The sequence below is a fragment of the Penaeus chinensis genome, chromosome 9 (genome assembly GCF_019202785.1).
Source record: "Penaeus chinensis breed Huanghai No. 1 chromosome 9, ASM1920278v2, whole genome shotgun sequence".
In the NCBI taxonomy this organism is placed as follows: Eukaryota; Metazoa; Arthropoda; class Malacostraca; order Decapoda; family Penaeidae; genus Penaeus; species Penaeus chinensis.
In genome coordinates this window covers 11419751-11434750 of record NC_061827.1, presented here as the reverse complement: position 1 = coordinate 11434750, position 15000 = coordinate 11419751, and the positions used below count along the sequence as shown (strand labels likewise).

The following is a 15000-nucleotide window of genomic DNA, read 5'->3' as shown; positions in this document are numbered from 1 at the left end:
TGTTCCAGGCAGTGTTCTTCACTCTTTCAGGAGGTACCAAGCCAGAAAAATATATGTATTGGGTGTCAGTGTTATTATGAAATAGATTCAAAGGCACAGTATAATACTCTAATAATAGAGGTAGTATGATATATTTTGATATGTTTGCAAATGTTAGTGTTATTATGCAAAGCTGGCTTGTAAAATTTAACATTTTAATCCAATGCTACTTAGAAAATGTATTGTTCCCCATAGTATTGTTTTGTGAAATGTCTCTACACATAGATGACTCCACAAGTGCTTAGCCACCAAGGAGTCAATTAGTAGACCTTGTGACTTCAACAAATTTATTATTTTACTGATTTTTTTGGGACTTAAAAAAAAGAAGTAAATACTGATGCTGCTATTATTATTATAGATATTAGGATTATTATAGTGTTGTTGAGATTACTAATAGTATTATAAGGTCTTAAAAAATATTTCCAAAAATCTAGGAAAAGGGTGAACAGGTGAGATAGGTAGTACTAGTAATTGGCACATTGGTGACTAAGTACTTAGAAAGCCATCAAAACGAAAAGATAATAAAGTCAATTATTAAACTAAATTCAAAATGGGCATGGCATATACTTAAATGCCATTCCCCGCAGCATTGGGTTAAAAAGTAGGTAGTCTTTTCATTATATTGGATATTGTAGCCTTTTCAGTGCTTATTGATCACTTTATAAGTAACATCAGACAAAACACCTTTAACAACTAAATTTGGAATAGAGACTATGAGCAGCAAATGTTTTTTCATAAGATGTGATCTGATTGTTTTGACTGAGAATTAATTTATTCTTACTGCTTGAAAAGCTGGACCTTATGGGGATTATGATTATAATTGAGATAATAATTATATAGGTTGAAATATGATAATTACTTGATTCAGGGGTAGCTATACTACACAGTCTATCAGATAGACTCTGGCATCAGCCTCCTTAAAGAGTAGATATATATACTAATCCATTTGTGAAGATTTTTATTTTTATGATTTTAACATTATGATTGTGTTTATTTGCTTTATTATATTTGTGTTTATATGTTTATATCTTTATTTAAGAGTTGAAATCACTATTATGTATTACCCTGTTATTAATATTTTGAAACATGTAATCATAATTGTATTATGGTATATTTTGAATTTGTGATTATAGTAATCATAAAACTTTTTCTTGAAGTAGAAATTATCCTTTCTTCTAATTCTTCTAAATTTTAAAAGATGTTTCTCTTAGTGTACATATATACATTTGGTGATAGTAAAAGCTTTGCATTCATTATGATGTCAGTTTTAGCAGGAAAATAAACATTTGCATTTCAAACATCATATGTAGGCCAAGTAGTAATTTTAGATTTGTTTGTTGTGTACTGGTTCCTTGTATACACTGGATTTGGGCTGATGAGAAATGGTAAAGATTGTCCATCAGAGTAGATTGTGATTAGTGATTAAACCTAGCACTTGTGTGGCTCCTTATAATCCTTCTAGAGTTCCAGTTATGTGATGAAGGGTGATGATAATGATAAATGATTTGTTGATTCTATCACTTTATTCTCATTAAGGATTTGAAATGTTTGTTTTGTACTTGCAACTGAAGTCTCATGTGTACCAAAGTAGAAGTCTTGAAGAAAGTTTGACATATTTTTTTTATCAATAAATGCAATTTAAAAGATTGTTTGTATTAAGGGCTAAGAAACTTTTGTTTCAGAAAGACTTGCATGAAAAATATTATGTCTTAAAGGATTATAAGAGCAGCCTACAAAGTGTCATTTCTCTTGCTTTTTTCTTGCAGGAAGGTGTATATACATTGATATTTATTATAGTAATAAGATTATTAGTTATTGTTAAAGTGAAAAATGATATTTACTCTAAGCTTGCCTTGTTTGGAAAACTACACATGATGATAGCAGTGATAGCAGTAATAGGAATAACAAAAGTTTTCCTACCAAAGCCATGAAATCTAATGGATTAATCAATTTGCAGAAAACAAATCCACAATGACTGCTGTAGGGCAGCCACTGCTATGGCAGGGTGGGATGGGTGGAGTGACCCTCCGCCCCCAGCCACGCTTGGATGTAAAGTGGCTCAAGTCAGATCTGCAGAGCCTGCTGCAACCAGACAACCTGCCATCACTGTACAATCAGATGGTCAAGGATGGGGAGGTTGCAGGACCACATGTTGAGGGCATCCTTAACTCCGTTGGGGTCACTGCCAGAAGAGGTATGCTTGAGATTTTGTTTTTGGATTTAACTTTACTTTTCCTTAGATTATCCTGCAAGATAATTGATTGGCTCATTTTGAGTGCGTAGTTCAAATTTTTCATTTGTCTTGTCATTACAAGGATGTTAAATGGTGTTATACAGAAACAGATAATTTAAAACAGTTGATTATATTTTATCAAGTTTTATTTCCTTGAAACAATAGTTTGCAAGCAGGGTTAGTATTCATGTTGTAATTTTGACTTTAATGGAACCATTTGTGATATTACACCATCTATTCCTTGTTTTTAAGCTATGAATGGCATTACTGAAACTTTGTGTATTGTACAATGTAATGTAAGTCTAAAATATAATTAAATACTCCAGGGGAAAGTGGTCACTACTACTGTGGCATGAAGGTCTTGACCTGTCCTTGCTGTGATGGAATATGTGGGCCACAGAGTGGATGCAACTGTGGGCCATGCCAAAAGCTAGACCGTGAAGAGGCAGAAAGGGAACTTGAGAATGGAGAAAGCTTTATTCCTCCTTCACCCTCTCTTCTTGATGGTTGGACGTGGGGACCGCAACCAGAGTCCAGTGACCTAAAGAAATGTTTAGATGTACTTGTAAAGGAGCAGAGACTCATGTGTTTAGAGGCTGCGTCCACCACACTCTCTGCCAGTCGTCTCCAGCAGAGGTTTATGGTGGCACATAGGTGAGTGCATTAGTGATGGTGTGCAATGAATTTTGATAAATTTTCAAATCAATTTGTGGTGAGTTTCTTGGTGATAAAGATGAATATTATGTGATTGTCTTTTTTTTATACTTGATACTCTTCATGATATTGATATGGAATTGTTACCATTAAATAGAGCTATACAATAAGAAATTTTAAAAATCTGTAATTTTTTTTCCCATTCTTAGATATCTTGTTGCACTGAAAAGAGCCAGACCACCAGAAACAAAAGCCGGGGAAAGTAATGGAAAGAAGAAGGTCCTTACTGCGAGTGTCTGGGGAGAAGGTCGTGTGGGAAGAGGGGCTGGAGCAGAACGAGCCACTCTGGGACTTGCAAGAGTTGGGTCAAGAGCAGCACTGAATTTCGCATTTGCATTCCTCAGACGAGCATGGAGGTCAGGCGAGGATGCTGATCTCTGCACTGAATTGTTGCAGGTAATATTTAGTTTTGAAGAATTTGTACACTATTTGTTGCATGTGGAAGTCAGAATGAGTTAATTGAAATTCTTTGATTGGTCTAGTGTTTTATGATTTTATGTAATTTAAGAATTGGATAATGAGTAAAAAAAAATTGTGTTACATTATACTCTTAATTTTACATATTTAGATATTTGTAATTTTGTATCCCTTTTTTTCCAACAGGAATCTCTTGAAGCTTTAGAAACACTTCCAGAAGCCACATTGTTTGATGAATCTTCTGTATCATCTGTGTGGCTGGATGTAGTGGAGAGATCACAGAAATTCCTCACTTCTGTTGTTCTGAGTCAGGTGTCGGGTGGAGGTAAGAGTCCGAGAGACATCCTGTATCAGAAGTTTGGGGGTTGCAGGTCTTTTGTGTGGTTTAAGTGACGTGACTAAAAGAGATTATTCAAAACATAAAATGTGTTGATGATGTAAATTAAACTGAATAGATACTAGGTCCTTTGTCATTTAGAGGTTTTGCTTGTGAGTATTGAATTAGAAGAATTTGGAAAGAACATTCATTTGTATATGAAAAAAAAGGTTTGTGTTTTATTAAGTATTACAGTAGGCTTATGTGCATTTCTTGATGCAGGAACTGGTGGAAGCAGCATGACCCGTGTACCTCTTGGTGATCGGCACATGGCACTCTCCCTCCTGCTCCATTTGGCACTCCAGCGTGCAACTCTCTCCACCCTGTTGACAGTGATCACTCTTCTTCTCCAGCTGTGGGATTCAGGAAGGAATCAGGTATGTTGCATCAGACTGCAGAAAGTTGAAAAGGATGATAAAGGGGGGATGTCTGAAATTATTTGGCTTGTCATTTTCTTATGAACCTGTTATTTCAGTTCATAGTTGTCCCTAAAAATATTATTAACCATTCATAATTATTTATTTTTATGTTTGTTTGATTATAACAAAAATAAATGTCATTATTATTGGAGCTGAAACAGATTTTCATTAATAATGTACTAGAAGCTCAACATCAGAAATGTTATATTTTTACATTTATTGTCTTTCTTATCAATCTCAAATCAACCAAACCAGGTTGACAACCGTGTCAGCAGTCATGGCACAAGTGCACCACTACTTCCAGTCCTCCAAAGATTTGGTTCCATCCCTCTCCTCAAGTCACAGCCATCCTCATCCTCATTGTGGGATGAAAATGCACCATTGGAGGTATATATTTTTTGTCATGATTTGGTAATTTGATTTGCATGTGATAAATCTTTTTTTTAATGCTTGAGCATTAACTTGTGAAAATTTGTTCAGAATCAGATGTGAAAGAAAACAACTTAGGTAGTACAGAATCAGATGTGTCAGAAAACAACTTAGACATTACCATGTCATCCTAATATTAGCATTTGTGAAGTTAATGAAGGGATATGCAATTTAATTTTACTTGCATCTAGGTAAGCCCAACCGAGTGTCTTCTGCGATACCTGGAGTTGCCAGAGGATGAGGAAGTAAGTGTGGACTTGGAACAAGCTGCAGTCATCCTCCTTTGTCACCTGGATCGCCTTGCTACCCCACACACTCCACCTCTTCACAGCCCGCATGGAAGACCCACACAGGGGCAAGAGGTAAATTAGCATTTTATATTGTATTTAGAAATGTGTTTGATTGGGAATCCTCTTCCTGAAACTATGTGATATGTGTTGAAAGAGAATAAGGAATATCACATTTCAGTTATTTGCCTCTGAGATGATAAGCAGGAAGCTTTAGGAATATGATCAAAATGTGATGTAAATAAAGGGAAAACTTAAACAATTTTATCTCATTGTGTTCAGCCTAACTATTTGTAAAAAATTGCTATTAATTTTTTTTTTTTACAGGTCCTTTGTTGGGGTTGGTTGGCCTGGTCAGGTGTTGCTAGCCCATCAAGACCCTTAAATTACTGTGACTCACTAGCAGAGTTAGGAATAAAATCAGTTGCTTGTGCTGAGCGTTGCCTGCTCATCCTTACACAAAAGGGAACAATGTACTGCCTTTACTATAATTCAGAGACACAGTGTCCTCAGCCAGTTCCAGGTCAACCTGAAGATGAAGTACTTAAGATTGCAGCCCACCCTGATGGAAAACACTATTTGGCTCTCACTGCTAGTGGCCAGGTGAGGAATTTCTATATGAATAGATATGGTCTACTATGAAATTCTTTTAGTATTTGCATTTCTTGAAATTATTTGCATTTTTTTTTTTTTTTTTGTAGTATACTTATTTTGCTGCTGCATATGATGAACTGATATTAATTGAGTGTATGTTGTTAATTCTCATTTTTCATTTCATCACTAGGTATACTCATGGGGAAATGGAGATGGTGGTCGCTTAGGTCATGGAGACAGTAGCTCAAGAGAGGAACCAACTTTGATCCAAGAGCTTCAAGGAAAGACTGTGATAGGAATAGCTTGTGGTTCAACATACAGTGCTGCTATAACAGCTGAGGGTGAACTGTACACTTGGGGTCAAGGCAACTATGGAAGACTGGGACATGGCTCTTCTGATGATCATAGTACACCAACTCTTGTATCAGCATTAAAAGGTATGCAAAATTGTAATTCTGTGGAACTTTGCTTTCAGACTTATCTTTAACAATGTTTAATTTGATCATATCATTGTATTCACACTCACTGACATAAACTAGTTCATAGGTTTTAATTTGAATGTTTACTGATTCACAGGAGAGCGTGTTCTTGATGTGGCTTGTGGAAGTGGAGATGCTCAAACAATAGCAGTGACAGATTCAGGTTTAGTGTACTCTTGGGGTGATGGAGACTATGGAAAGTTGGGGCGTGGTGGCTCAGATGGTTCAAAAGTTCCTAAGCTGGTGGACAAGTTACAGGTATGTTGAAAATTAAGGCTTTGCTTTTGGTTTTCCACCACTTATTCAAGCAAACTGTATTAGAAGTTAATGTTTTTAGTTACTAGTGTATTGTTAAATGAAAATTGAATCATATTACATCAAGAATTTAGAATTACAAAAGTAAATATTCTTATATCTACATTTCATTGTTTAAAGGGACAAGAAATATGCAGAGTATTTTGTGGAGCTCAGTTCTCTCTAGCATTAAGCAAAAATGGATCCTTGTTCACGTGGGGCAAAGGTGACAATCATCGTCTTGGCCATAACAGTGAAGAGCACATTCGATATCCAAGACAGGTCAAAGCTCTTGCAGGTAAGATTTGATGTAATATGCTGTATACTCAGTGGATGAACAATTAAGTGTATGGACCCTGTACAATACTTCAAGCACATGTTACATAAATCTGAATTTTCTGGATCTTATAAATACCTATTTATGATAACAAATCATGATCAAATTCAGGATGATGTACCCATATTTATTTATCCTTCTTATGTTACAGGCAAGAAGGTCCGTGAAGTGGCAGTAGGCTGTATGCACAGTGTGGTCCTTACTGAGGATGGGGAGGTGTACGTTTGGGGCCGTAATGATCAAGCACAATTAGGAGATTCACCTCATGCTGCTCTGGCAGAACCAACACTGATGTCAGCATTGCATGGGAAGAGCATTATTGGCATTGCCTGTGGTCCATCACAAGTAAGTAACCTTAGTGCTGAAGCATTAGGTGTTTGCCTTTTTTCTCTTTTCTTTTCTTTGTTGATATTATTTCATGATGTAAAACTTGAAGTAAATGAATTTGGTAGGTGAAGGGGTTTATTTTTTTATATGGTATTAATTTTCTTACTTTTATCACTTACTTTTTTTTTCTCTTTCAGACCTTTGCTTGGAGTACAAAGATGTCGTGGTCCGTCTCTACACGCACCCCTTATGTTGTTGAGGTTTGCGAAGAAACTTTCACTAAACTTAATGATCTGCTGGATCGAGTAGGAGAAGGCCTGGCAGATGATCACATTCCTTCACAAGAGCAGGAGTGCATGGTAGTTGCTGGACTCAATCTTCTGAGGCTACAGGTAATAGCATTTGAAGGCTAAAAGGTATTAAATGATAGACAAAAAGATGAGAAATGAATAAAGATGAAATGATATAGGTAAAAAACTAGGAATTATTTACAAGTAGATTGTGTATTTACTTGCCTGTCTTTTTTTCTCAGTTACATGCTGCTGTGCAGAATCACACAGATGTGGACAGTGTGGGCCTACATGTTGGGTCTTCACTCCTCAGTAGCCTGAAACAGAGGGTTGTCAATCTTGCAAGTAGCTCTGGAGTTCTTCCAACAATTCAGGTATTCTTGATTAAATAAGTCTTCTATTATTAGAGTTCACAGCTTTAAAAGCATGGTTGTAGAGTCTGTTAGTGAAGTACAGTTGTTGTGAAATAAGTTTGTCAATGTAAAAAATATAGGCATAGTCTGTTAGTTCGGTATTGATTATATTTTTGATATGTTAATCTCTACATTAAGATTGTATCCTGTAAGAAAGGCATGTTGTCAGTGTTGATTATCATTTTGTTACAGGGAGCTGCACAAGCTACTCTTCAGACAGGCTGGTCCATTTTGTTACCAACAGCAGAAGAAAGAGCTAAAGCTTTGTCATCTCTTTTACCAAGTACAGGTAAATGGAGGAAATAAGTTTGAAATTTTTATGTCATAGTTGTTTTATATGCTGTTGGTTTGACATGGTGGTATGGTATAATGTTATCTGACTCTCCTTTTGTTTCCAAAGCATATGTGTCTGTTTACTCTCCTTGAAAAAAAATGTGAATATGTAAATGTATTTTTATTTTTCACAGGCTCAGATATATCTAGCATGAGCTCAGGACGTCGATTCATGATAGATCTTCTTGTCTCAAGCCTTATGGCAGATGGAGGATTAGAAATGGCCCTTGATGCTGCTATAAAGTGTAAGCAACTTCAAATATTAGTTAACACCAAATTTTTAGTGTCCTGTGTTTTTAAAAAAAGCTTGTCGTTTTGATATGTTCACCTCCTTGTCTATTTTGTGTGCCTCATGGTAATTCACCTTTACAGTTGAAGTGCAAGAAGCTGAATGCACAGAAAAGAATAAAGTGACCCAGAGTGCCACCATAAGTAGTAGCATCAACAGTGTTGGAGGAGCTAACATTAGCCCAAGAAAGAATGTGAGAGGAGGAGAAGGGGCTGCTGCTCGACGTTCCTTTGATAATTCCATGTCTGATGACCAGTCTGCTACATTGCCACTACTCCACCTAGTGCGACAGCTCTTGAGAAATGCTTCAACACAAACACTGATGCGGTTACAGGTATAATTCTCCTGTTTTTTAAACATTTTGAAAAGTAGATTCAGAGCTTCCTTGTATATTTAAACTTAAAAGAGTCATTTGTCCAACCAGCAAAGTCCTTTTTAATGATTTTTTGACATTAAATACCCCCCTATAAGCAATTCATGTGATGATTAGGTACCCATGCCTTATTTTTATTATTTCAGGCAATAGCTCCAGACAACATGTCTATGATCTCATCAGCAGTGTTAATTGATGGACATAATGAAAGAAGTGGCAGTATGATGAGTGCAGAAGGAGTGCAGGGAGATTTGTCACCATCCATTCAGCTGTTATTAAGGTTTCAGCGCTTGTTAGTCAGTCATTTGTTCCCAGTGGAAAGTAACATGAGCCCAAGACATGTTATGCAAGGTAATTTTTTTCCCAATATTTGCTGGTTTGTACCTTGTAATGTAACTGATGATTTTATCTTCTTTTTGTTGAAAAAAAATAATATCAATTATATTATTTTTATACAATCAGACTAATTAACCAAACAATACTGCAGAAAGTGAACTTGAGGGAGCAGGTTGGCTGTTGAGGAAGTACTTATCATTACTGGTGGGACATGTGTCAGACACTCTCTCCATTGCCACCTCCCTGGCCACCATCAACACTCGCCTCACAGCCCTGACTTGCACCATCCTCCAGAGAGATATCACAGGTCTTGTTATGGAAACAGATTTTGGTGGCATGAAGTATAGTTATGAAATACATGTTTGGGATGCATAATGCAATATTGATTTCTTTTTCGCCCTCTCTGACTCCCTCCTCTTTTTTTTATATTTAAGGCCTGTTACTCAGTGAGCTGTTTGTGTCACTCCTTGTGGTGTCGGTCCATAACCCCAATGTGGTTCTATTGTGTGACCTTATCTCACCCTTGCTGAGCCTGCTCGAGCCCCTGGATAGGTTCAATCAGCTTGCTCCTGGTGCTGACAGGGAGGACACAGAAGACATGGCATGGCCAGGGATTATTGGTTAGTTAATCAAGTCTTTTTTGGAATATTTATAAACACTATTGCTGTATTTGTGAAATTTACTAAAAGATATTTGGTGGAACTGATAGGTAGTAAAGGAAAAGTGAATAGGTCTGTGATTGATTTGAATACTGGATTGTTGATTAGGAAGAAAAAGTAACTTTTTATAACCTTCCTCAGTGAATGCATCAAAGCAGACAGAAGAAGTACCAGTTATTCGAAAAGCAGACCTAGAAAATCACAACAAAGACGGTGGACTATGGATAGTGGTGAATGGAAAGGTTTATGATGTCCAAGATTTCAGGTATGGTTTTCAGTTTGAAAATTTAATTCTTATCATACAACTGTAATCTTGATGAGATTTGTAATTTAGCTGTTTAAATTTTTCTCCCTTTTCTTTCAAGATTAAAATTTTCAGTTTTCAATTAAAGAGGTTTCTTCTGTGTGCTCTTACAAGGTTCATAATTATCTTAGGATAGTGATATTGATATATTCCATTTTGTGTCTCCAGATCGACTGCCCCATGTGGCAGTGACATACTTCAGTATTATGCAGGACAAGATGCTACACAGGTGTGGGAGATGGCAAACCACTCAGCTCGGGCCAAGGAGATGATGGCCAGTTATTTTGTAGGGAACTACATGGACCCAGAACAAGAAGTGGTACAGGTAAGTTATATGAATACTATTTGATGAAGATGAATGCCTGTAGGCATGCCTGGCTATAAGTGGTTAGAGGTATCTAATTAGCTTTCTTCAAGAAATGTGAATGGTTGCTTTTCTATGCAGGTACTTGATGCAAGCACACTGTCTTCACCACTGGTAGACACTGAAAGGGCTCTTGCAATGCTCATAGGAGTTTATGCAAGTTGCCAAGCTCGTGGCCAGCCTGTAACTCCTCGAGAATTAGATCACGAGAAATGGATTTCAGCAGAATTCATGCGAGCTGGTTGTCAGGTAAAGTGTTTATATTTTCTTGAAACATTTTTTTTTTTATGGCACTTGTTCTTGATTATGAGGCAAATTGCTTGTTTACAGTTAAGTTTGAAAAAGTCTTTGAACATCTTTTACGTGTCATGTTGTTGATATTGTTATTCAATTTATTTTTTTGTATAATAGGTATTAATATTTTTGACACAGAACTACATAACATAGAATAATTATTTTTTGATGGCTGGAAACACCGACCATTTAACTTACAGCCATAATAGGTGAAGTTCTTTGCTCTAACTCATAGAATGATGTGACATGTAATTTCCTTCCCACAGACTGTCCAGCCACCTGACCCCTATGATGAAGAAAAAGGAGAAGCTCGAACAGGATCTTCGGCCACAACTCCAGGCTCTGTGACAACACCAGGAGATGTCAGACTTCCTCGGCCAATGGATCCGTTGGCACACAAGAAGTCAAGGCCACAGGGGCAGACATCTGGACCTCAGGTTGAAATTGACACATATTTCTCGAACATGGCAGATTATTTCCTGTCTGCTCTAATGGAAGGGAAGACGCAGGTGAGTTGGGGATGTAGGCTATGTGCACATTCCTTGATGTGATTTACTGTAGTTGAAATAGCAAACTTGAAGAGGCTATGGTACTGGTAATAAACTTGAAATATTTCAGTACCATAGTTTATATCGTCCTTGAAAAGGTAATCTTCTGTATAGTAATAAGTTAAACCATACTTCCAGGATCCATATGTTCAAATGTTCCTATCAATTTGTGATCGAGAGATTCGGCAAAGTGGACGACATTCCTTGCATACAAATTTTTCCCTTGATCATCCCATTGAGGAAGTTGGTCGCCTTGTGTCTGCCACCCTTCTACGACATACACACCTCACTGCACAACTTATTGAAGTGATTGAGCAAGGTAAGACAGATTTTATAATAGGATTGGGATTGTGTACTTGCATTTGGGAACATTTTGTGTGTAATTTTTCTGGGGGAAAGATGCTTTGTTTGTTATAAATGCTATAGACAGATAGTTAGGGAATCATACATGCACTTATATACCAAATTCTTCCAGGCTTAGCTTTAAGTGCTGAGGACAGCCATGGTTGGGAAACAACCCTGGACTTACCCAGGGGTTTACAAGAAGTGATTCGTCATGTCCACAACACCAAGTGGCTTCTGATCAGGCGTAGGCAAGAGCTGACACGCTCTTATAAAGAAGTGTGTGCTCCTGTTATGGAAAGATGCAGGTAATGTTTGTTAAAGTGGTTAAGAATACATATCAATAAAGCAATAAGCATTACTAATAGAAATTGAAGGTGTTTGTACAGGAGATACAATGCTTGTTCTTATGACATAGACAAGGTAATTTGTGCAACAAAATGGAATAGACAGGGTAATTTGTGCAACAGTTATCAGGACAGTACTGAATATAGTTATGTAAGATTCCTAATGAAGATGATGTAGACAAGAAAGCCGAAAAACAGACAATTCTACTGATAATCAGGAATTTTTGTGCTCTTCCCTTTATTGTTTTGGTTCAATGTAGAGTACAGTATATAATTATCCTAGATTGTCAGTAGAGGGCCAAAGAAACATTATCAGTTTGTAGTTTCACTGATTACAGGAAGTTGGAAAAATTGAAATGAAACTTAATTAAAACAAGATTAGTCAACATCATTCCTCTTCATCAGTTAAAAATTATAGCAAATACCACTGTTTACCTGCAGATTTGTTTTCTATGAAGTTCGTCCTGCTAGTTGTGGAGATGTTGAAGCTCTGGAAAAGTTTGCTGTACGAGGAATCTCAAGATGGAGAAAAGCGACACAGCTGCTTCGTTTGCGTTCAAATGACACCACAGCCACCAGTCAGGAGAAGGATGAACCACAGGTAATAGTAATTGCTTAATAAATCTTTCAATAGGGATTCTAGATTTGAGTGCTATGAAGATTTTATAACTCAGAGTTGGAAATACTGAGGTAGCTATCAGATTCCTAAGGTTCATATAGTGTGTGATGTTGGATTTGTTGTTAATTTTCAGATATCACCTTTTTATTTTGTGGATGGGAATTAAGAAAGTAATAAAAGTATTATTCATTCCATTTGTTAGATTCAGAGTTTCAGAGTGACAATACTTTCTTCCATGATGCTTTAGCAGGACACCAAAGGAACATCAGGATCAGTGGAAGACATCAGCATCAGCAGCAGCAGCCACAGCATGAGTGAGGCTGGACCCAACGGTAATGATGGTTGTGACCTGGACGTCAGAAGTGGTCACCTGGACAAGGGAGAAGACCTTTGCAAAGACCTTACAGAACCCTTGGATCTTAGCCGGCTACCAGGGGATCCAACCCTTGACAACAACATCAAAGTAGATGGAGATGTAGATGGGACTGATAAAGAGAAGAAGGTGCCAACTGAATTGAAGAAACCTCCCATCGAAGGGAAGAAAGCATCTGTCAGCCTCAACCTGAAACGGTCCCCTTCACCGCCTGGGGCAACACACTCGCCTTCAAGGCCATCTTCACGTAAGTAGGAGACATTCAGTGACAAAAGTTGGACTTGCTTTCAGAATCTCTCTTTGTTAGGGTGAAAATTGGTATAATAACTTTGTCTAGAAATAAGATTGATTGATCATTGATGCTGTAAGAGTAATGGTGCAACCATTTTGATTCCTCCACAGTCTTGACCCCAACAGCTCCTCCATCAACAGCAAAGGTTGTTGAAATTTCTACAAAAATAATTGAATTTGTATGTTCGGAGGAGACTATTGATATTGAAGCAATGCGTAAAGCATTTTTCTCACAGGTATGTATTTCTTTGCTACAGATTTTCTCAAGTATATCTGTTGATTATAGTGTTTTTATATTTACTATGTTTGCAGTTTCTTCTTTCCATTTCTTCTTTCCATTATATTTATATTCACCCATAAGTTTAAATGTTAAGTGATCCCAGCACAACTCAAGATATTCATCATTAATTACACTGAAATTCTCATGTATGTGCTTCTTACAAGGATTATTTGTCACCTCATTTTTGTAGAAAAGGTTGAAAAAGGCTATCATTGTCATATTATTTTTGGAATTTTCAGATGGAAAGAGCCGAGACTCGTTTGCAGGGCATAGAAATGTTTCTTGGCCTTGTTCAGAAGAATAATCTACTACCTTCAGTGAGACTCACCCTCATTAATGGTTGGCTGGGTTTGCTTCCATTTGCTCCCAAGAACACGTGAGTTAATTCTTTCATATCCATTTAATGCTACCTCTGATTGTGTATAGAATAGTTGCTCAACTATAGGGTAGATAGATTTATAGATGGATGGATAGATAAATATTAGATAAATAAATGGATTTATATATATATATATATCTATGTAACTATCTATAGATGTATAGATGTATAGATAGATAAAGATGTATAAATATATATAGATAAGAGACAGAGAAAGATCTGCTGCTTGTATGATGTAATTCATGACTACAGAAATATTGGCATTATAATGAGATAATATTATTTTTTATTTTTTATTTATTTTATTTTTTTTAATCAGAGTTGAAGTTGAATTTTAATTATCGGATGTTTTTTACAGTCTTGTTCTTCCTGACTGTTTGGAGAATATTCCACTTGTTCCTGTATATCAACGAGCAGTTTTAAGGGCTGCCTGGGCACAAGTATGGGAATGGACTGTGGGTGAGCTTCGTGCACATGTGCTGAAGGCAGAGCAGCATTGCGTTGCTGCACACTCAACAGGAAGATTGCTGAAGGGTCGAGACAACCCCACTTATAAAGACTCCAACCTTAGCTGCCGAGATCATAACATTTTAGCCTCCATGCCCTTATCAAGGTAAATGTTATTTCCCTTCTCTTGCTATTTGTATTGTTATTACCTGTTGTGATATTCTTTGATATAAATTTAGTTTTTTTCCTTTTTTATTGGGCTTATTGGATTTCTTTTCCTTTATTTCTCTACACCATTTTTTGGTAAGAAAATTATTATAGAAGACCTTGATACAGTGTTTCATGATACAGATGAAATTTTATGCTTTGGTTTTCTTTATTTTGTAAGAAAAGTTTAAACCTAATGATAAAGGATTGTTTACTCTTTTCTTAAGAAAGGATTTCCATGTTGTTTAATCCATTAAATAGCTTTTTACATTCAGGTGGTATGCATTCTTTCAAAAATCCTTATAGTAAACAGATACAGTATAATTGTTGCTATTTTGTTTGTAGTAGTTGCATATTATTATACTTTGAGTATTTTATTCATTAGTATAGTAAGATCTGTTGTGATTCTTAAAAGCAGTTTTTCCTATTTGTAATACATTAATTTGATTTATTTTATTTTATTTCTTCCACAGATTCGTACTGTCTTTGGTGTGCCTTACGACAAGAGCTCACACTGGAGCTGACCTGAGTCTCCTGGTATCAGGGGGGCTTTTGGCACTGATACAG

The 15000-nt window shown here is 36.5% G+C and overlaps 1 protein-coding gene across 3 annotated transcripts in view; it reads left to right on the top strand.

Annotated features, from left to right (window-relative positions):
• Window positions 1-15000, top strand: part of LOC125029164 (E3 ubiquitin-protein ligase HERC2-like) — a 50071-nt gene that overhangs the window by 1467 nt on the left and 33604 nt on the right. For 2 of the 3 annotated variants that reach the window (XM_047619008.1, XM_047619006.1), the window contains exons 2-33: window positions 1997-2233; window positions 2599-2926; window positions 3136-3382; window positions 3590-3728; window positions 4002-4156; window positions 4454-4585; window positions 4819-4989; window positions 5242-5517; window positions 5699-5945; window positions 6085-6245; window positions 6423-6579; window positions 6770-6963; window positions 7143-7337; window positions 7478-7609; window positions 7841-7937; window positions 8116-8226; window positions 8354-8604; window positions 8790-8994; window positions 9131-9286; window positions 9414-9599; window positions 9780-9903; window positions 10111-10267; window positions 10388-10555; window positions 10867-11109; window positions 11287-11467; window positions 11624-11798; window positions 12279-12438; window positions 12704-13076; window positions 13232-13356; window positions 13640-13776; window positions 14138-14392; window positions 14907-15000. The exon at window positions 14907-15000 is cut by the window's right edge and continues 19 nt beyond it. In XM_047619008.1, the coding sequence (XP_047474964.1) occupies window positions 2011-2233; window positions 2599-2926; window positions 3136-3382; window positions 3590-3728; window positions 4002-4156; window positions 4454-4585; window positions 4819-4989; window positions 5242-5517; window positions 5699-5945; window positions 6085-6245; window positions 6423-6579; window positions 6770-6963; window positions 7143-7337; window positions 7478-7609; window positions 7841-7937; window positions 8116-8226; window positions 8354-8604; window positions 8790-8994; window positions 9131-9286; window positions 9414-9599; window positions 9780-9903; window positions 10111-10267; window positions 10388-10555; window positions 10867-11109; window positions 11287-11467; window positions 11624-11798; window positions 12279-12438; window positions 12704-13076; window positions 13232-13356; window positions 13640-13776; window positions 14138-14392; window positions 14907-15000 (5955 nt within the window). In that variant the 5' untranslated portion in view covers window positions 1997-2010. The remainder of the gene's footprint in view (window positions 1-1996; window positions 2234-2598; window positions 2927-3135; window positions 3383-3589; window positions 3729-4001; window positions 4157-4453; window positions 4586-4818; window positions 4990-5241; window positions 5518-5698; window positions 5946-6084; window positions 6246-6422; window positions 6580-6769; window positions 6964-7142; window positions 7338-7477; window positions 7610-7840; window positions 7938-8115; window positions 8227-8353; window positions 8605-8789; window positions 8995-9130; window positions 9287-9413; window positions 9600-9779; window positions 9904-10110; window positions 10268-10387; window positions 10556-10866; window positions 11110-11286; window positions 11468-11623; window positions 11799-12278; window positions 12439-12703; window positions 13077-13231; window positions 13357-13639; window positions 13777-14137; window positions 14393-14906) is intronic. The other variant, XM_047619007.1, reaches the window with a different exon arrangement.